General features: G+C 46.5%; 1 protein-coding gene across 1 annotated transcript; it reads right to left on the reverse strand.

Moving 5' to 3' along the window:
• Positions 1–1,437: 1,437 nt before the first annotated feature.
• MCTS1 (MCTS1 re-initiation and release factor) lies at positions 1,438–20,925 on the reverse strand. The gene is made up of 6 exons (XM_038748044.1): positions 20,791–20,925; positions 14,660–14,812; positions 7,715–7,812; positions 4,189–4,322; positions 3,674–3,741; positions 1,438–1,664 (listed from the first exon to the last, which is right to left on the reverse strand). The coding sequence occupies exons 1-6, from the start codon at positions 20,799–20,801 to the stop codon at positions 1,583–1,585; spliced, it is 546 nt and encodes a 181-aa protein (XP_038603972.1). The 5' UTR covers positions 20,802–20,925; the 3' UTR covers positions 1,438–1,582.
• Positions 20,926–22,360: the final 1,435 nt, after the last annotated feature.

Consider the following 22,360-nt stretch of genomic DNA (forward strand, 5'->3'; position numbering starts at 1 on the left):
TGCTCTGCACATAGTAAGCGCTCAATAAATACGATTGATGATGATGATGAAAAACACCAGTACAAACACCCCGAGGACATAGGTAAATCATGTTTGTACATATTTATTACTCTATTGTACCTGTACATATCTATTCTATTTATTTTATTTTGTTAGTATGTTTGGTTTTGTTCTCTGCCTCCCCCTTTTAGACTGTGAGCCCACTGTTGGGTAGGGACCGTCTCTATATGTTGCCAACTTGTCCTTCCCAAGCGCTTAGTACAGTGCTCTGCACACAGTAGGCGCTCAATAAAAACGATTGATTGATTGATCTATCAGAAGAACGGAAAGTGGAGAGTAGGGAGTTGATTTTTATCAAATGCACCATCCACCAAGGCACTGACTCAACCCGACATTGCTTATTTGCTCAGTTCAGAAGTTATGACAGACTGGGGTCTGCCACCCCATTTTGCAGGGTACCACGACTCGAAAATCTCTGGACGTCTGAGAGATTGTGCATCATGCACACTGGTGGGCCCACAAATGGGTTCTGCTAAAGAAGATTAAGTTTGGCATTATAGCAAAGGGAAAAGACAACTCCTTTAGAGTCTCCTCACAGCAGCGGGGCCGGCTTCGGATGGTAAGGAAGACAGGCAGCCGCCTCATGGCACAACATCCAGGGGATGTGCTCCTTGAGCATCTGAAAACACCCGACCCCATCGGCTTGGAAGCGGCACTCGTGTGAAAAAGGACCTGAGCAGGGGCGTGTGTCTTCATCGGGGGTCAACGGTGTCTCTCTCACGCCGCCCAGAAAAAGAATCCGGTCCTGGGGTTGAAATGTGAGCCCGTTGTTGGGTGGGGACCGTCTCTGTATGTTGCCGACTTGTACATCCCGAGCGCTTAGTACGGTGCTCTGCACGCAGTAAGCGCTCAGTAAATCCGACTGAATGAATGAAATCGTCTCGCACATTGGCACTGTGACCCTAGGTCACACCCGGCGGCCTCCCGACAGAGAGAGCGACAACCGTTTCCTCACCTCAGACGTCTGACCGGTCCCTTAGGGCAACACATCAGGCCCTCTTCCCCATAAATTCAGCCCACCCCGCTGGGGAAACAGAGTCAAATGCTCTTTTGTAAATGACCTTTGAAAGCACAGAGCCCTGACCCCGGAACCATAGGTGTGAACCCTTCGGACACGTGGGCAGAGGCGGGGGTCAGAGCGTTACCGAAAGTTGCTCATCCGGCAACTGACTTTGCATTTTCCCACCCTGCCCTTCATCTCATACAGTTCAAGCGCTTAGTACAGTGCCCTGCACACAGTCAGCGCTCGATAAATACGATCGATTGATTGATTATGCCGAGAAAGAACGTTCAACTGCCAGGCAACCAATCTTGTTATGAAAGGAAAAACTTACCAAATTCTAACTTTGAGTTTAAGAAAAAGGATTTAAGAAATCGTTGCGGTTCCAAGGGATTGCTGCCTTCGTTGAATTTATTCAGCACAGCCACAGAACAGAATGGAGTTTTTACATTCAGCCATACACATAAAAACAGAACGATAAAGCAGTCCACATTTAACCTAAGTGCGTGTTCCTTTGGAGTTTCACTTATAGGTCTTCATGTGCCAAAGGCCGTCGTTTAAATAGTGAATGTTTTCAATGCCGATCCCTTTATTGACCTTCTCACTGTAGAAGGAAAAAATCCAAGTGAGAAGCATGCGCGTTTATTATGTTTTGACACTTTTTTTTACGGTATCTGTCAAGCGCTTACTCTGTTCCGGACACTGTGTGAAATACTGGGTAGGTACCAAGAGTTAGGACGGGCACTGTCCGTGTCCCATATAGGGCTCGGAGTCAATTCCCACTTTACAGATGAGGTAAATAAGACGGAGAGAAGTTCAGCGACTTGCCCAAGGTCACACAGCGGACAAGCGGCAGAGAGAGGATAGCCACGAGAGTACTAATTGTGGTAATAACGACGGTATTGGTTACATACTTACTATGTCAAGCACTGTCCTAAGCACCGGGGTAGATACAAGCTAATCGGGTTGGACACGGTCCCTGCCCCGCACGGTGCTCACGGTCCTAATCCCCATTTTAAAGATGAGGTAACTGAGGCACAGAGAAGTTAGGCGACTTGCCCAAGGTCACAAAGCGGACAAGGGGCAGTGCTGGGATTAGGACTCCCGGGCGTGGGCTCTATCCACTGGGCCACGCTGCTGCCACGATAACCCGAAGTAACACTGATTTACCAACCGCGGGCTCGTGCGGCACAATTCAAAATATTTTTTAAACTTCAATCTTACTATTGTAGTTCATTTACTTAAAAAAAGGTTAAGAGACAGCTGATTTTATAAACGTTGAATTCTGAACACCTTAATCAAAGAGAAATATCAAAGTACCGCACTGTTTTACCTCAAATTAAAATTTAATGGGAATAATGTGAACATCAGTGAGCTCCGTAAAGTAGACTCTTCTGGTGCTCCTTACTCTATACCTTTGTTTTGATTAATATTTAACCTCCACAGTCTGCGCCACTCCTATTTAAAAAAATACCACGAGGTGACTGAACAGGAACTATACCATGCTGAATATTTTTTCTAACTTCAAAGTGAATGGAAGAACAAACACTGAAAGACCTCCAGGAACAAAACCACTCAAAATCTGCTTTCTCATTTAAATCGAAAACATAAATCTTAAAAACGTAACGGAAACGATCTGGAATCCGATGACGACTTTTATTAGAACATTTTCTTGACTGCCTAAGAAAAAAACTCAATAATTCAGACAAGTGTCACCTGCCTTGAAAGATAAGGCCTCTAATACAATTTATAAAGGGCAGTGCTCTGCACACAGTAAGCGCTCAATAAATACGACTGAATGCATGAATGAACCTGGTGGAACCTCTTCCTGAAGTATATGAAAATACATAAAAAATGATACAGCAGAATCAAAGGTCACGATCCTTTTTCCCTTCGAGGGTTCACATATTAAAACCGATTTTCATATGAATTCTAAAAATATTTTTAAAGCGTAGCTTCGTTCCCTAAATCTAGCTTTTACTATAAATCGTACTTTATTTCCATTATTAATCGTATTTGTTGGCCATTTACTACGTGCCAGGCACCGAACCGGGGTAGATGCAAGATAAAAGGTTGGACCAAGTCCATCCCACCTAGAGTTCACGGTTTAAGAGGACGGGACAAGAGGAACTGAATCTTTATTTGACCGATGAGGAAACTGAGGCCCTGTGAAATGCAGACTCTTGCCCAGGGTCACAGATCAGGCAAATGGCTGGGAACAGCACCCGGATCCTCAGATTTTCAGGCCCACGCTCTTTCCGCTAGGCCACACTGCTTCCACCCATGCACCTATACCGAGGCCTCTTGGGTGAGGCACGGTGCATCCGTAAAACTGAGCGGGAAAGCGTGGAATAGCGGGAAAGCGCCCTGGCTTTGGAGTCAGAGGTCGCTGGTTCTAATCCCGGCTCCGCCGCTTGTCAGCTGTGCGACTCTGGGCAAGTCACTTCGCTTCTCTGGGCCTCAGTGACCTCAGCCGGAAAATGGGGATTAAGACCGGGAGCCCCACGGGGGACAACCTGATAACCCTGTATCTCCCCCAGTGCTTCGAACAGTGCTTGGCATATAGTAAGCGCTTAGCAAATACCATTATTATTATTATTAAATGAGACTTACATGTCGTCTGCGGACATCTTCATGACTCCCACACACAGTGCATGTTGTTTTCCCTCTGCCATTATGGCCTGAAAAACCCAACTAAGGAAAGTTCAGCTTGGAAACTAAGAACCGAGAGCGATATTCACAAGAAAAACGGAAGACCCTTTTGAAACCCGAGTTGAGCAATTTTCCAAACCTTCATTTTAAAATTAAATTACGTGCGCTGAAGCTCACTGCAACCCTCCGTCCCACCCCTCCGTCCCAGTGAAATAAAATCGGTCACTTTACAAAGAGCAAATCCCTTAGAAGATCTCAAGGGAAAACTCCCAAAGTATAAAAAAGGCTACTGATTCCATTATCCACATCTTAAAATATAATCAGGAAGGAACTAGGGTGCAAGTGAAGAAATCAAAATAGTACCTGCCTAGAAAGAAAAGAGGATGTGTTGACCCACAGAGCGTTCCAAAACAGAAGTGGTAAGAATCCTGACTATATTCCAAGGAGGCTGTGTATAAAATTCTTAGGAAGGATACGACGACTGTATCAGACGCGGCAGGGTAAAGTTTGGCTCCCGGTGACGTCAAGCCTGGACACATGATATTAGCTCCACTAAGTACGAATTTGATGGCTCCTTTATCAACTTGTTGATGTGGTAGGATAAATGGGTCTAGGAAAAAATAATTGAATTAACAACAACAAAGGCAAATTGTCCCGGAGATGCCGTGATCTTTGGGGGATTTGGTGCTCCAAACCCAACTCGCCACCTTTCAGACAGGAGATGAGATCCCTGAGCTAAAGTGGCCCTGACGGAGAAGACTTTATCTATCTGGGCAGCTGGTAGTGAGGGGAAACGCATTCGCATCGGCAGACTCACTCGCCTCAGTTTCCTTCTCCTCTCTAAAAGCCTTAAGGTACCACCACTGGTTTCCCTTCCCTTGGAGCAACAGCGTGCCCAAGGGAAGAGAGCAGGGAGCTGAGACTCAGAGGACCTGGGTTCTAATTCCAGCCGTTCCACCTGCCTGCTGTGTGATCGCAGCCAAGTCACTTAGCTGCTCTGTGCCTCCTTTCCTTTAGCTGTAAATCAGGGATTTAATAATGATGCTCCCCCTCACTTAGACTGTAAGCCCCTTGTGAGACAGGGTATGGGTCTGATCTGAATATGTTCCCCTGTGCTTAGTACATAATAATAATAATAATAATAATGGCATTTATTAAGCGCTTACTTTGTGCAAAGCACTGTTCTAATCGCTGGGGCGGTAACAAGGTGATCAGGTTGTCCCACATGAGGCTCACAGTCTTAATCCCCATTTTTTTTTACAGATGAGGTAACTGAGGCCCAAAGAAGTGAAGTGACTTGCCCAAAGTCACGCAGCTGACAACTGGTGGAGCCGGGATTTGAACCCATGACTTCTGACTCCAAAGCCCGGGCTCTTTCCACTGAGCCCCGCCACAATAATAAGCATTTACAAATACCACAATTACCATTATTATGCTTCTCATTCAAAATGACTAAACGGCCTCGGTGACTACCACAGTGCAGGAAATGCAAATGACATTTTAAAAACCCTCATCGCGCAAACGTTTGGATATTCATTCATTCGTTCAATCGTATTTATTGAGCGCTTACTGTGTGCAGAGCACTGAACTAAGCGCTTGGGAAGTCCAAGTTGGCAACATCTAGAGACGGTCCCTACCCAACAACGAGCTCACAGTCTAGAAGGGGGAGACAGACAACGAAACAAAATATATTAACAAAATAAAATAAATAGAATAGTAAAATATCTGATGACCTGGAATGTCCCCGGTGCCCAGGCACACAGTACGAGCTTCCGATCGATTACAGTTATTAATAATAATGATGGTATTTGTTAAGCGCTATGTGCCAAGCACTGTTCTAAGCGCTGGGGGAGATACAAAGTCCTCAGGTTGTCCCACGTGGGGTTCACAGTCTTCATCCCCACTTGACAGATGAGGTAACTGAGGCACAGAGAAGCAATCAATCGTATTTATTGAGCGCTTACTGTGTGCAGAGCACTGTACTAAGTGCTTGGGAAGTACAAGTTGGCAACATATAGAGACAGTCCCTACCCAACAGTGGGCTCACAGTCTAAAAGGGGGGAGACAGAGAACAAAACCAAACATACTAACAAAATAAGATAAACAGAATAGATATGTACAAGTAAAATAGAGTAATAAATATGTACAAATATACAGATATATATATGTATACGTATACATATATATACAGAGAATAATAATAAAAATAATTGGCATTTGTTAAGCGCTTACTATGTGCAAAGCACTGTTCTGAGCACTGGGGAGAATATAGGGTGATCAGGTTGTCCCACGGGGGGCTCACAGTCTTCATCACCATTTTACAGATGAGGTAACTGAGGCCCAGAGAAGTTAAGTGACTTGCCCAAGATCACACAGCAGACATGTGGCGGAGTCGGGATTCGAACCCTTGACCTCTAACTCCAGAGAAGTGAAGTGACTTGCCCAAAGTCACCCAGCTGACAAGGGCAGAGCCGGGATTAGAACCCACGACCTCTGGGCCCCAAGCCTGGGCTCTTTCCGTTGAGCCACGCTGCTTCTCTATTGTTAAATGAGACAGAGCTCTCCTCTTCATCATCAATCGTATTTATTGAGCGCTTACTGTGTGCAGAGCACTGTACTAAGCGCTTGGGAAGGACAAGTTGGCAACGTATAGAGACGGTCCCTACCCAACAGTGGGCTCACAGTCTAAAAGAACATTCTCTTGAACCCCTGGAGCGTTCTGGCAGCCTCGTCTGCCCCCACGCCCCCCAACATCAGAGCCCCGACCACCCCGCAAAGTGCCAGAAGACCCCCACCACCCTCGGGCGGGCCAGCCCCATCCCCTCCGGGCCCCCTCTCCCGGCTCCCACTCCCCTGACCGGTGCAGTCGGAAGCGGGCCGAGGTGGCTATGCTGCCTTTCTCCAAGTCAGTCTATACGACAGACAGGATGGAATAGTGCTTTGCACATAGTAAGCGCTTAATAAATGCCATTATTAAATAGGGAAGGGAAAAAAAAGCAAGGGAGGAGAAAGACGAGTGGGCAGGACAGTGGGGAAGATGGGCTGGTTAATCAACAATGGGTACAACAGGCACAAGCTATCACAGACCGTGAGCCCGCTGTTGGGTAGGGACCGTCTCTAGACGTTGCCAACTTGGACTTCCCAAGTGCTTAGTACAGCGCTCTGCACACAGTAAGCGCTCAATAAATACGACTGAATAGGGCTGTAAACCAGTAAACGGTAATGGGAGTCTTTACTAGAAATGGTAGACTGGGCCCCAGCCTTTGGCTTGTGAGCGCTGTCGGCAATATTTCGGAGCGAGCAGGCCTGATGCTCTTCAGCCTGGGCAACGTGCAAGTTAAGCCAACGCGTCTGCCATGACTGCTTGCCTGTCCGGACCCCTTCAGAAGTCATCATCAGCATCATCAATCGTATTTATTGAGCGCTTACTATGTGCAGAGCACTGTACTAAGCGCTTGGGAAGTACAAATTGGCAACATATAGAGACGGTCCCTACCCAACAGTGGGCTCACAGTGCAACAAAAATATGGAGCTCAATTCTCCCCTCTATGGAGGGGTAAGCACACACGGTAATGATGTCAGAAATCAGAACAAAGTGGTAAGTGTTATTACATCATCTTGGTCCATGTAATTCTATTATGTGCTCAAATGGGCTTGCAAATATTTTCCTTATTTGACGCCCACACCCTTTTTTCTCCAGCGTGGCTCGGTGGGAAAAGCCCAGGCTTGGAAGTCAAAGGTCATGGGTTCTAATCCCGGCTCCGCCACTCGTCAGCTGTTAGACTTTGGGCAAGTCACTTCACTTCTCTGGGCCTCAGTTCCCTCATCTGTAAAATGGGGATTACGACTGTGAGCCCCACGTGGGACAACCTTGATTACCCCGTATCCCCCCCCCCGCCCCCAGCGCTTAGAACAGTGCCGGGCACGTAGTAAGCGCTTAAATTCATTCAATCGTATTTATTGGACCGTCATCATCATCACCATCATCACCACAAGACTTACATTTATGAAGTAATCTTAGCGTTGGATAAAAAGTTCCTTCTCTTTGCCTGAAAAATAGTAACTCTCCATTTACTGTAAGGATTTCTATATGTTCATGGCTGAAAGAAATATAAAATACAGTTAAATGGTTTATTTCAAATAATTAATTCAATACAAGCTGTCTCGCCGGTCAGAAGTCTTCCAGTCTCACTAGCCCATAACCCTGGTATTACCTTGTAGACTTTAAGGTAAGACTTGAGGCCTTCCCAGACTGAGCCCCTTCCTTCCTCTCCCCCTCGTCCCCCTCTCCATCCCCCCATCTTACGGCCTTCCCTTCCCCACAGCACCTGTATATACGTATATACGTTTGTACATATTTATTACTCTATTTATTTTACTTGTACCTATCTATTCTATTTATTTTATTTTGTTAGTAAGTTTGGTTTTGTTCTCTGTCTCCCCCTTCTAGACTGTGAGCCCACTGTTGGGTAGGGACTGTCTCTATATGTTGCCAGCTTGTACTTCCCAAGCGCTTAGTCCAGTGCTCTGCACACAGGAAGCGCTCAATAAATACGACTGATGGATTGATTGATTTAAGCTCCTTCTGGGCACGGAACCCATCTTCCAACCCTGTGGTATTGTAATCTCAACTGCTTAATACGGTCCTCCGCGCAGAGTACTCAACAAACACCATCGGTTGACCGATTGTTATCACTGACTCGTGTCTACCGTTCAACCCACACCATGTGACTCTATTACAAAATCCTGTAGCTTCTACCTTCGCAAAAATATCACCAGAATCATCATCAATCGTATTTATCATCAATCGTATTTACTGAGCGCTTACTATGTGCAGAGCACCGTACTAAGCGCTTGGGCAGTACAAATTGGCAACATCTAGAGACAGTCCCTACCCAACAGTTGGCTCACAGTCTAAAAGGGGGAGACAGAGAATAAAACCAAACATACTAACAAGATAAAATAAATAGAATAGATATGTACAAATAAAATAAATAAATAAATAAATAATCTGCCTTCTCCTTTCCCAACTGCTGCAGGGCTAACCCAAACACTTATCCTATCCTGCCTCGACCAGTGCATCAGCCTCCTCACTGACTTCCCGTCTTCCCAGTTCAGACTTTGTCTTGTTGTCCGGATCATTTTTTCTGAAAACCCATTCGGCCCGCCCTCCCCACTCCTCACAAACCTCCGTGGTAGCCTCGCCACCTCTGAATCCACCAGAAACTCCTCACCATTGCCTTTAAAGCACTCGACCGGCTCTCTCCCTCCTAGCTTAACCTGGCCCACCTCCTGCTATAACCCAACCTACACATTTCACTCCTCTGACATCGACCTACTCTCTGCACCTCGCTCTCATCTACCCCACCACCTATCCCCTGCCCACATTTTCCCCTCAGGCCTGGAACTTAAAAGCCAAGTGGTCTAGTGTAAAGGACACAGGCCTAAGTCAGAGGACTTGGGTTCCAATCCCAGCATCCACCCTCTATCTGCTGTGTAACCTCGGGCAAGTCCCTTAACTTCTCTATGCCTCAGCTACCTCATCTGTAAAATGGGGATTAAATCCCCTTACCTCCAAACTGGACCGGGACCCCACGTGGGACAGGGCCTGTGTGCAACCTAATAAAACTTCTATCCACCCCCGTGCTTAGAACAGTGCTCAACACCAATACCATAATAAAAAAACCTCCCCGTCCCTCTCCATCTGACGGTCCCCCACTCTTCACACCTTCAAAACCCTTCTAAAAATCACATTACTTCCAAGAGGACTTCACTTAATTTCCCCTATCCGCCCTCTTCCATCTGCAGCACTTATACATCTGATCGAGTACCACTTGAGCACTTTGATACTCCTAATAATAATGATATTTGTTGAATGCTATGTGCCAAGCACTGTTCGAAGCACTGGGGGAGATACCACGTAATCAGGTTGTTCCACATGGGGCTCAGTCTTAATCCCCATTTTCCAGATGAGGTAACGGGCACAGAGAAGTGACTTGTCCAATGTCACACAGCTGGTAAGCGGCGGAGCCGGGGTCAGAACCTACGACCTGACTCCCAAGTCCGTGCTCTTTCCACTAAACCACGCTGCTTCTCTGCTACTCATTTCAGCCCCACCGTACTTAAATATTCTTATATCCTATTTCCCCTATCCATAATCTACTTTAATGTAGGTCTCCCTCTGTACACTCTAAGATCCTTGTGGGCAGGGACTGCATTTACCAATTCTGCTGTATGGTACTTTCCCAAGAGCTTAGTACAGAGCTCCGCACACCGTACGCACTCATACCACTGAATGACTCAGAAGGCTAAGCCGTTAAAAGTTATAACATTTCTCTGAGGAGCGTTTTGTCTATTAAGTAGGCAAATAACAGACAATAAGGGAACACAGCATGGGCTACTGGATAGTACACTGGCCTGGGAATCAGAGACCTTGGGTTCTAACCGCACCTCCACCATCTGTCTGCCTTGTAACCTTGAGCAGGACAGTTTCTCAGGGTCTCAGTTTTCTCACCTGTAAAATGGGGGCTCGATACCTATTCTTCTGCCTAATTAAACTGGGAGCCCAATGAGAATCGGGGCTGTGTCCGACAATTATCGTGTGACCATTCCAGCTCCTAGTACCTGAGTGCCTACCAAATTCCGATAATAATGATATTGAATTCGAATATATTAGACAAAATTTTAAATCATTTTTCCCATTATTTTACTCTTCCATTTTTCATTACCCTTCCACAGAGACTATAACCTGCAACTAGTAAAGACAAAACTTTGCTCCATAATATCAAGCTACACCATCTCACATATTACATTCAACTTTAAGGCTCTCCATCAGCTGTCGCCCTCCTACCTTACTTCACTGATCTACAATGACCCAGCCTGCATAGGCCATTTCCTCTAATGCCAAAATATTCACTGTATCGCAACCCCTCGTCCACGTCCTCCCACTGGCCTGGAACTCTCTCCCCCTTCATATCCAACAGACCACCATTCTTCTCGCCTTCAAAGCCCTCCTAAAAAGTCTCCTCCAGAGACCTCCCCCATCTAAGCCCTCGATTCCCCTTCTTGCTCTCTTTCCTGCATCACCTATGCACTTGGATCTGGACCCCATAAACATTTGATATCCACCACTCCCTCAGCACTTGGGTACGTATCTTTCCGCCCTGCCATGTCCCCTATATGTAATTTATTTCAATATCTGCCTCCCCTCCTCTAGACTGTAAGCCCCTTGTGGGCAGGGACAATGTCTGCCAACACGGTTGTATTATACTCTCCTATGTACTTCATCATGTGTGCAGGCTCACAGCATGTGCTCAAAGACCAACGAATGATTCTACAACACTTACTGGCCCAACAGTATGCCACACATAATAAAATGGAAAAAAAATCCTAACCGTTAAAGTCTACTGTGACTATATTTTGAGTTGCACTTATGCAAAACACTTGATGATAACTTCAAATAGAGGTAACGATTTCCAGTGTATTTCTACCTGACAAAAAAATCCTCAGACACTTAAGATCTTTTCCTCGAGACACCTATTTTCAAAACAAAGCCTAAAACTGAATAGAGATCCTTCCAAATGACAGTACATTTCACACATCCTTCTCAAAATCCTAATTTCTTTGCAATATGAACATGCGCCATTTCTAAAATTTCAAAATAAGACCATACGGCAAATTCCAAATTAACTGCAGCAGTCAAATCCTGATAACATGGAAGTCATCTGTTAAACCCGTGCCATTGGGCTGGTCTTCCAACACAGGAGTGAGAATGTACCTAGGGCCCATCTTATATTTTGCTTACTACTTTGACTCATGAGGGAGACAAGATCAAAATCTCACTGTTTTGAGACGGTAGGAAAGGCGAGCACTGTGTTAGGAAACTCCAGATGGGGGGAAATAACTTGCCAGAAGTACTAGCAGCTATATCCAAATATGGACTCTCAACAAGTCACCAGCCTTGCTCATGGGGTAGGCATAGTAATGATAATAATAATAATAATAATAATAATAATAATAATAATGGCATCTGTTAAGTGCTTATTACGTGCAAAGCACTGTTCTAAACACTGGAGAGTTTAAATGGTTCTGGTGGTAGGTCTAAGGGGCAGGAAGATAATAACGCAAACGACTGGCATCTGAAGATGGATAGCTTAGATATGGTGACATCCCTACTTAGCATAAAGTGAGGTCAGCGCCTCGAACAGTGCTTGGCACATGGTAAGCGCTAAACAAATGCCATCATTATTATTACAGAGACGCTTGGCAAATATGAGGCTAAAAAACCAAAGCAGTATGAAAGCTCAAAAGGTTGAGGAGAGAGGAGAACACTGATTCGGGAACGGAGCCTGTATCCCTAAGAACACTGCCTACAGCAGGAAGAACAAGAAATCCCTAAAACTTGAAAGCTGTATTTTTCGGTATGTGTGGGAACAAGTGCATAATTTCTTCAGCACAGGAGAATTTAGAAAAACGAATGCATCGTTTTTGAACAAAGCCCCCTCCATGGGAATTTAGCAATAACGGGAAACTAAGTTATGCACATAAGGTGATTAAATATGTTCATTCAAATGGCCACGGACACTCATATTATGATGTTTAGCAATAACTGCCACATGGAAAAGCTATTTTGGGGCACATTAAAAAAAGGCTTTTAGATGCTGTACCTTTACAATATTTCAAAGTATTCAGTATCCAGGCAATCTGCTAAGGGGAAGGACGGTCACTAGTCTCCTCTTTGTATCAAAGACGAAGACTTCCGTCTTGTTCATATTTTGATGAGTTTTTAATATGTCAAAGGTGTGAAAGTTATTGTTTGTGATATTAAAGTTTTATGGTTGCACGGTACACTGACATCTAAGAGGACTGCCTTATAGAATCGCAGGGTCTATCTTTTATTTTTGCCTGTAACATTTGTGACTCTTCTTCTTGCTGCCTATTGCTATTTCAAGTCACTAATAACCGTGATGACCGTGCAGACTCCTGAATTTGACAGTACACAGGTGTCTTTTAATGGGGGGGGGGGCAACATTTTTCATTGATGAACCCTGCATTAAGGAAACTTGCATTATAGCACATCCACCTTTACCAACGATAAGTAGTGTGGACTACTGGGAAGAGCAAAGGCCTGGGACTCATAGGACCTGGGTTCTAACTCCTGCTCTGCCACTTGTCTGCTCTGTGACCTTCAGCAAGTCACTTAACTTCTAGGTGCTTCAGTTACCTCATCTGTAAAATGGAGATTAAGACCGTGAGCCCCATGTGGGACAGGGACTGTGTTCAATCTGATCACTTGGTTTATAACCTAGTAGTTCAGTGCCTGGCATTAAAAAAAAAAAAAAGAAATGCTCCCACCACATACAATTTAACAGCTATTTCTTCCAAAACTGTATCCTATCCAGAAGGTCCACTGATTCCCCAACAACATCCTATTCAAAATGCCCACTGACATGAGTGTACCGACTGAATGCACAGCAATCCCCAGTTCTGTTCTCTTTCAGCACTCCCATGAAAGCACAAATAAATTTTGATGGAGCAGGCTTTTACTAAAGATAATACTGCAAATCTTACCTCTAAGCACTTCCCTACCTCTTCCCTTTTTAAGCATTCTGACTGGAATAGTAATCATAAATCAATTTCAATTTAACTGTAATAGCAGGTGCTTGTACAGGCAGTTCTTATGAAGTAGTACATGGTGTGCGACTTCTGTTGAAGAGGAGGCAATAAATACTGTTTTGATATACGCACACACCCCAAAAATCAAAGTATTTCCCTATTACGGTACATACTGACTCTGCTACTTAGATAATTGTATTTATTATGCTTTTAGCAATTTAATACTTTTATATTGCCTAGGTTTTCAGAATAACGTATTTTATAGTATTTTCTCAGAGAAACTATATTTCATGTTACAGGCAAAAAAAAAAAAAGACCCTACAATTCTATAAGGCAGTGCCTCTTGGATGTCAGTGTACCATACAACCATAAGCACTCCACTTCTTCTCATGGAACCAATTAAGAGCACCAGCCAGGGTGTACCAGTATAACCGATATAATGCTCCTAAAACATTAAGGGTCACATTCTTGCAAAACCTCTCAAGGAAAACTCGTACCACGGAACTACAGTTAATATGCACCTGTTCCAAAGCCATGTCTTCCTAGACTGCAGCATACTGTACCTAAATGGACTCAAGTTGTCAGAGATCACTTATTTACTAAACACTTACTGTTTACAGAGCACCGTACTAAGTGCTTGGGAGAGTACAATACCACAGAGTTGTTAGGCAGATTCCCTGCCCACGGTGAGCTCAGTCTAGAGGGAGAGAGATGTGCCCCAACTTAATAAAATCCTAGTCAAAACACACATTTTGAAAGAATTAGGAGTACTGCACGTCTACTGGAGTGGGACAGGAAAGGGATGGTAGGATGCTACCAAGAAGAAAGGTTGGAAGATACTGTTTGGAAATAAACGTTATTAATATTCATCAAATCTTGTCTGGGTCTCTTCCGCTAGAAAGTTTGTTAGTTAAAAGATCGGCAGACTTGGAGAGTGATGGATAACCTAGAAACTACCCAGAGCATTTACAGTGAGTCCTGCCATAATGTGTATTGTCACTACACTTACTGGCTAGAAAGCTGTTGGAAGAATTAGGGAGCACTCTTTCAACAACTCACGTCTGTCCCGAGAAAACACAAGGCGGTACTGGAAGAGTCAGTCAAGGCCTAAGTATTTTAACAAAATTTCTCTTTCGCGTAAAGTTTTTCCAAAAACACACCTTAGGAGAATCGACTATTTTGGAATTGACAAACTCTGCCTATAATCTGGTACCTTAGTCTTCCATTAGCATTGAAAAATCGAGCCACCATAAATGGGTGCGATATAAGGCCCCAGATAATTGTCCAAGCCTCAAAACAGAAAGGAAAAAAAAAATATCAAAGAAAACTTACCATCTTACTATTTTGACGGGATCTTTCTTTGGCATGATTTGGTTGAGCCATGGTTCAATTCCGGGAAATTGGTCTATCAGTTGATTCTTAATGCCCTTAATAACTGAAGTTTTCAACTGGATGCAGTTGGATACATTCTCCTTTTCATCAAATCTTTCAAATGAACATTTCAGAAATACGTACTTTAAACCCAGATCACATTCCTTGAAAAAAGGTAACCCCTTCAGTCATGAATATACTGTATTAACAGTTCAAGATACCACATCACAGTCATTTACCTTTTTACGAGACTGCATAACCGAGAATCTTAATTTGTTTCTAGTATGCACAACCCTGCCGACTTCCAGGCGTTGAATACACTGCCCTGCACACAGGATCAATCGTATTTATCGAGAACATACTCGATACATTCCATTATTCGGCTGATCGTACCAATTCGGCATCCTGATCAGCCTAGATCCGCATCTGACTAAACCTCACTCAAGTTTTTCAGTTTGCGGTGCAGAAAACTAAACCTTGTCCCCCTAGAAATTCTATGCATGTGTTTAAATCACCGGTTTTCTTATTCTTATGCTCCCATGAGAATAACCTGCCTTACCCCCTCAAAAAGGAAGTGTCTCAAAGAGACACACTCGAGCTCACTAGTTTTAAAATACTTTTAACTACATCAACTCCAGTTCACGGTGCTTGAAGACTGCGAGTCCCATTTCCTTGTATCCACCCCGGCAGTTAGAGCAGTGCCTGGCGCAAAGTAAGCACTTTAAATGCCATAATTATTACTAAAGAAAATAACCAAACTTTATCCGTTAAAACTACAGGCACTATGACTACCAGGAACTCTTGATTTTTGAAGTTTTCAGGACAGCACTACTGATCACTCTGCTCTCACCCAATTTCCAGTATTTCCCCCAGGCTCCTCGTCCATATCAGTTTTGGATGGCAACCGCACAGAAGGATGCTGGATAATTCCCGGCTCTAATATTTCAGGATGGGCCGGGAATTTGGTTTGCTGTTGGCACTTGGCAAGCGCCGAACAGCAATGGAGTAATTTAACCCAGGGTAGCAGAAACGACAAGCCTCCAAACCAGCGCTGTTTAGCGGAAAGCGCCCGGGCTTGGGAGTCAGGGGTCATGGGTTCTAATTCGGCCTCTCCGCCTCTTGTCTGCTGTGTGACCTTGGGTAAACTACTTGACTTCTCTGCGCCTCAATTACCTCACCTGGAAAATGCGGATGAGCCCCATGTGGGTAAACCTGATTACCTTGTATCTACCCCAGCACTTAGAACAGTGCTTGGCACATCCTAAGCGCTTAATACCATAATAATTATTATTACTATTAGTGGAAACAGCAGGGACTAGGGACACGGGTTCTAATCCTGACTCCATCAGTCTCCTGTGTGCCCTTGGGCAAGCCACTTAACTTCTCTGTGCCTAAATTTCCTCACCTGGTAATTGGGGATTAAGACTGTGAGCCCCACGTGGGACAACCTGATTACCTTGTACCTACCCCAGCGCTTAGAAGAGTGCTTGGCACGTAGTAAGCGCTTAACAAATGCCATCATTAGCATTATTATTACTACAATTGGAGAAGCAGCGTGGCACAGCGGAAAGAGCCCGGGCTGGGGAGTCCAAAGTCGTGGGTTCTAATCCCGGCTCCGCAACTTATCCGCTAGGCGACTTTGGGCAAATAACTTCATTTCTCTGGTCCTCAGTTCCCTCATCTGTAAAATGGGGATGAAGACTGGGAGCCCCATGTGGGACAACCTGATTACCTTGTACCCTCCCCGGCGCTTAGAACAGTGCTTTGCACATAGTAAGCGCTTAATAAATGCCATCGTTACTATTATTAGTATGCAAGTCACTTCACTAATCTGGGTCTCAGTGACCTCATTTGTAAAATGAGGATTAATAATGATAATAATGACATTTATTAAGCCAAAATAAAGTCACCCAAAGTCACACAGCTGACAATCGGCTGTGAGCCCCCCCGTGGGACGACCTGATCACCTTGTACCCTCCCCGGCGCTTAGAACAGGGCTTTGCACATAGTAAGCGCTTAATAAATGCCATCGTTATTATTACTTGGGCAAGTCACTTCACTTCTCCGGGCCTCAGTGGCCTCATCTGTAAAATGGAGATTAATATTAGCAATAACAATAATGATGGCATTTATTAAGCGAAAAGACAGTCACCCAGCTGACAATTGGCTGTGAGCCCCTCCTGGAACGACTTGATCACCTTGTACCCTCCCCGGCGCTTAGAACGGTGCTTTGCACATAGTAAGCGCTTAATAAATGCCATCATTATTATTATTATTATTTGGGCAAGTCAGTTCACTTCTCTGGGCCTCAGTGACCTCATCTGTAAATGGGGACTAATAATAATAATAATAATGATGGCATTTATTAAGCCAAAATAAAGTCACCCAAAGTGACAAAGCCGACAATTGGCTGTGAGCCCCCCGTGGGACGACCTGATCACCTCGTACCCTCCCCGGCGCTTGGAACGGTGCTTTGCACAGAGTAAGCGCTTAATAAATGCCATCATTATTATTATTATTATTTGGGCAAGTCAGTTCACCTCTCTGAGCCTCAGTGGCCTCATCTGTAAAGTGAGGATTATTATTAATAATAATAATAATGATGATGGCATTTACTAAGCCAAGATAAAGTCACCCAAAGTCACCCAGCTGACAATTGGCTGTGAGCCCCCCGTGGGACGACCTGATCACCCCGTACCCTCCCCGGCGCTTAGAACGGCGCTTTGCACATAGTAAGCGCTTAATAAGTGCCATCATTATTATTATTATTATCTGGGCAAATCACTTCACCTCTCTGGGCCTCAGTGACCTCATCTGTAAAATGGGGACTAATGATAATAATAATGATGACATTTATTAAGCCAAAATAAAGTCACCCAAAGTGACCCAGCTGACAATTGGCTGTGAGCCCTCCGTGGGACGACCTGATCACCTTGTACCCTCCCCGGCGCTTAGAACGGTGCTTTGCACATAGTAAGCGCTTAATAAATGCCATCATTATCATTATTATTATTATTTGGGCAAGTCAGTTCACTTCTCTGGGCTTCAGTGGCCTCATCTGTAAAATGAGGATTATTATTACTAATAACAATAATAATAATGATGGCATTTATTAAGCCAAAATAAAGTCACCCAGCTGACAATTGGCTGTGAGCCCCCCGTGGGACGACCTGATCACCCCGTACCCTCCCCGGCGCTTAGAACAGGGATTTGCACAGAGTAAGCGCTTAATAACTGCCATAATTATTATTATTTGGGCAAGTCAGTTCACCTCTCTGGGCCTCAGTGACCTCATCTGTAAAATGAGGATTAATAACAATAATAATGACGGCATTTATTAAGCCCAGATAAAGTCACCCAAAGTGACCCTGCTGACAATTGACTGTGAGCCCCCCGTGGGACGACCTGATCACCTCGTATCCTCCCCGGTGCTTAGAACGGTGCTTTGCACATAGTAAGTGTTTAATAAATGCCATTATTATTATTATCATTATTATTATTATTTGGGCAAGTCAGTTCACTTCCCTGGGCCTCAGTGACCTCATCTGTAAATAGGGACTAGTAATAATAATGACGGCATTTATTAAGCCAAAATAAAGTCACCCAAAGTGACCCAGCTGACAGTTGGCTGCGAGCCCCCCGTGGGACGATCCAGCGCTTAGTACGGTGCTTTGCACATAGTAAGCACTTAATAAATGCCATCATTATTATTGTTATTATTATTGTACCCTCCCCGGCGCTTAGAACGGTGCTCTGCACATAGTAAGCGCTTAATAAATGCCATCATTATTATTGTTATTATTATTGTACCCTCCCCGGCGCTTAGAACGGTGCTTTGCACATAGTAAGCGCTTAATAAATGCCATCATTATTATTGTTATTATTACTGTACCCTCCCCGGTGCTTAGAACGGTGCTTTGCACTTAGTAAGCGCTTAATAAGTGCCATTATTATTACTATTATTATTATTATTATTTGGGCAAGTCAGTTCACTTCTCTGGGCCTCAGTGGCCTCATCTGTAAAATCTGATTATTAATAATAATAATAACAATAATAATAATGGCATTTATTAGGCCAAAATAAAGTCACCCAAAGTCACCCAGCTGCCAATTGGCTGTGAGCCCCCCGTGGGGCGACCTGATCACCTCGGACCCTCCCCGGCGCTTAGAACAGGGATTTGCATATAGTAAGCGCTTAATAAGTGCCATCATTATTATTATTATTTGGGCAAGTCACTTCACTTCCCTGGGCCTCAGTGGCCTCATCTGTAAGATAAGGACTAATAATAATAATAATGACAGCATTTATTAAGCCAAAATAAAGTCACCCAAAGTGACCCATCTGCCAATTGGCTGTGAGCCCCCCGTGGGGCGACCTGATCACCGTGTACCCTCCCCGGCGCTTAGAACGGTGCTTTGCACATAGTAATAATAATAATAATAATAATGATGGCATTTATTAAGCGCTTACTATGTGCCAAGCACTGTTCTAAGCGCTGGGGAGTTTACAAGGTGATCAGGTTGTCCCATGGGGGGCTCACAGTCTTAATCCCCATTTTACAGAGGAGGTAACTGAGGCCCAGAGAAGTGACTTGCCCAAAGTCACACAGCTGACAACTGGCGGAGCCGGGATTTAAACCCGTGAACTCTGACTCCAAAGCCCGGGCTCTTTCCAGTGGGCCACGCTGCTTCTCTAAGTAAGCGCTTAATAAGTTCCATCGTTATTATTATTATTATTTGGGCAAGTCACGTCACCTTTCTGGACCTCAGTGACCTCATCTGTAAAATGGGGACTAATAACAATAACAATGATGGCACTTATTAAGCCAAGATAAAGTCACCCAAAGTGACCCAGCTGACAATTGGCTGTGAGCCCCCCGTGGGGCGACCTGATCACCGTGTACCCTCCCCGGCGCTTAGAACGGCGCTTTGCACCGAGTAAGCGCTTAATAAGTTCCATTACTATTATTATTTGGGCAAGTCGGCTCACTTCTCTGGGCCTCAGTGACCTCATCTGTAAAATGAGGATTAATAATAACAATAATGACGGCGTTTATTAAGCCAAAATAAAGTCACCCAAAGTGACCCAGCTGACAATTGGCTGCGAGCCCCTCGTGGGACGATCCAGCGCTTAGTACAATGCTTTGCACATAGTAAGCGCTTAATAAGTTCCATCATTATTATTATTATTATTTGGGCAAGTCAGTTCACTTCTCTGGGCCGCAGTGACCTCATCTGTAAATGGGGACTAATAATAATAATAATATGGCATTTATTAAGCCAAAATAAAGTGACCCAAAGTGTCCCAGCTGATAATTGGCTGTGAGCCCCCCGTGGGACGACCTGATCACCTTGTACCCTCCCCGGTGCTTAGAACGGTGCTTTGCACATAGTAAGTGCTTAGTAAATGCCATTATTATTATTTGGGCAAGTCACTTCACTTCTCTGGGCCTCAGTGGCCTCATCTGTAAAATGAGGATTATTATTATTATTATTATTATTAATAATAATGGCATTTATTTAGCCAAAATAAAGTCACCCGGCTGACGATTGTCTGTGAGCCCCCCATGGGTCGACCTGATCACCCCGTACCCTCCCCGGCGCTTAGAACAGGGATTTACACAGAGTAAGCGCTTAATAAGTTCCATTATTATTATTATTTGGGCAAGTCAGCTCACTTCTCTGGGCCTCGGTGGCCTCATCTGTAAAATGAGGATTAATAATAATAATAAAATGGCATTTATTAAGCCAAAATAAAGTCACCCGAAGTGACCCAGCTGACGATTGTCTGTGAGCCCCCCGTGGGCCGACCTGATCACCGCGTAGCCTCCCCGGCGCTGAGAACGGTGCCTTGCGCATAGTAAGCGCTCAGTAAATGCCGTCACTAGTGGTCGGGGCCGGGATTTGAACCCACGACCTGGGCCTCCAAAGCGCGGGCTGCCGTCCCCTCAGTGCGGTCTGAAGGCCCGGGGGGGGCTCACAGCCATGGCGGCCGCCCTCAGACGCACGTGGCGGCGGCGGCGGCGGCGGCGGTCCCGGGCCGAGATGGGGGTCGGGGGTCCCCGGGGGGGCATGTGAGGGCCGCTCCTTACTTCTTAAACATGGTCCCCGTTGGTCGGGGGGCCGGCCGGTCGGGAGGCTCGGTGGCGGCGGAGGGGGAGCGGAGAGCTCCCGTCACACGACGAGGCCCCTCAGCGCCGGCCGCAAAGCCACGCCGCTTTACGGCTTGTCGCGCACGCGGACGTACCGCGGAGCCCTCTGCGCCTGCGCACCGGCGCGGGGAGCTCTCTGCGCCTGCGCACCCTCCCTGCCGGCCCGGCCGAAGGGGTCGGAGCTCTCTGCGCGTGCGCACCCCTCCCTCCCACCCCGGCCGAAGGGGCGGAGCTCCCTGCGCCTGCGCACCCTCCCTGCCACCCCGGCCCACGGGGGCGGAGCTTCGGGAGGCAGAGCTTCAGGGGGGCGGAGCGGGGAGCTTTCTGCGCCTGCGCACCCCTCCCTTCCACCCCGGCTGAAGGGGGCGGAGCGGGGAGCTCTCTGCGCCTGCGCACCCCTCCCTTCCACCCCGGCTGAAGGGGGCGGAGCGGGGAGCTTTCTGCGCCTGCGCACCCCTCCCTTCCACCCCGGCTGAAGGGGGCGGAGCGGGGAGCTCTCTGCGCCTGCGCACCCCTCCCTTCCACCCCGGCTGAAGGGGGCGGAGCGGGGAGCTCTCCGCGCCTGCGCACCCCTCCCTTAATAATAATAATTATAATGGCATTTATTAAGCGCTTACTAGGTTTAAAGCACTATTCTAAGCGCTGGGGAGGTTACAAGGTGATCACGTTGTCCCCCGGGGGCTCACAATTTTAATACCCATTTTACAGATGAGGTAACTGAGGCACAGAGAAGTGAAGTGACTTGCCCAAAGTCAAACAGCGGACAATAGGCTGAGCCGGGATTTGAGCCCACGAACTCTGACTCCAAAGCCCGGGCTATTTCCCACCGAGCCACACTGCTTCTCCAATAAAGAGGCAGAACTGACCACTCTGGCTCGATGTCTGGTCTTTGGCTCATCGTCGCCCTTCCACCCCGGGCTATGGGAACGGAGCTTGGGGGGGGGGGGGGGGGCGGAGCGGGGAGCTCTCTGCGCCTGCGGACCCCTCCCGGCCACCCCGCTCGAAAGAGGCGGAGTTTCGGAGGGACGGAGCGGGGAGCTCTCCGCGCCTGCGCGCCCTCCCTGCCACCCCAGCCGAAGGGGGTGGAGCTCCCGAGAAGGGGGCGGAGCGGGGAGCTCTCTGCATCTGCGCACTCCCTCCAGGGCACTCCCTCCAGGGCACCCCCCCCCCCCCGGCCGAAGGGGGCGGAGCGGGGAGCTCTCTGCGCCTGCGCACCTCCCTGCCACCCCGGCCGAAGGGGGCGGAGCTCCCGAGGAGGAGGAGGAGGAGCGGGGACTTCTCTGCGTCTGCGCACCCCTCCAGGGCACCCCCCCCCGCCGAAGGGGGCGGAGCGGGGAGCTTTCTGCGCCTGCGCACATTTCTCTTCCACCCCCGCCCGAAGGGGGCGGAGCTCCCGAAGAGGGGGAGGAACGGGGAGCTCTGCGCCTGCGCACCCTTCTCTTCCTCCCTCGGGCGATAGGGGCGGAGCTTCGGGAGGGGCGGAGCGGGGAGCTCTCTGCGCCTGCGCACC

Source organism: Tachyglossus aculeatus, chromosome 6 (genome assembly GCF_015852505.1).
Source record: "Tachyglossus aculeatus isolate mTacAcu1 chromosome 6, mTacAcu1.pri, whole genome shotgun sequence".
Classification (NCBI taxonomy): domain Eukaryota; kingdom Metazoa; phylum Chordata; class Mammalia; order Monotremata; family Tachyglossidae; genus Tachyglossus; species Tachyglossus aculeatus.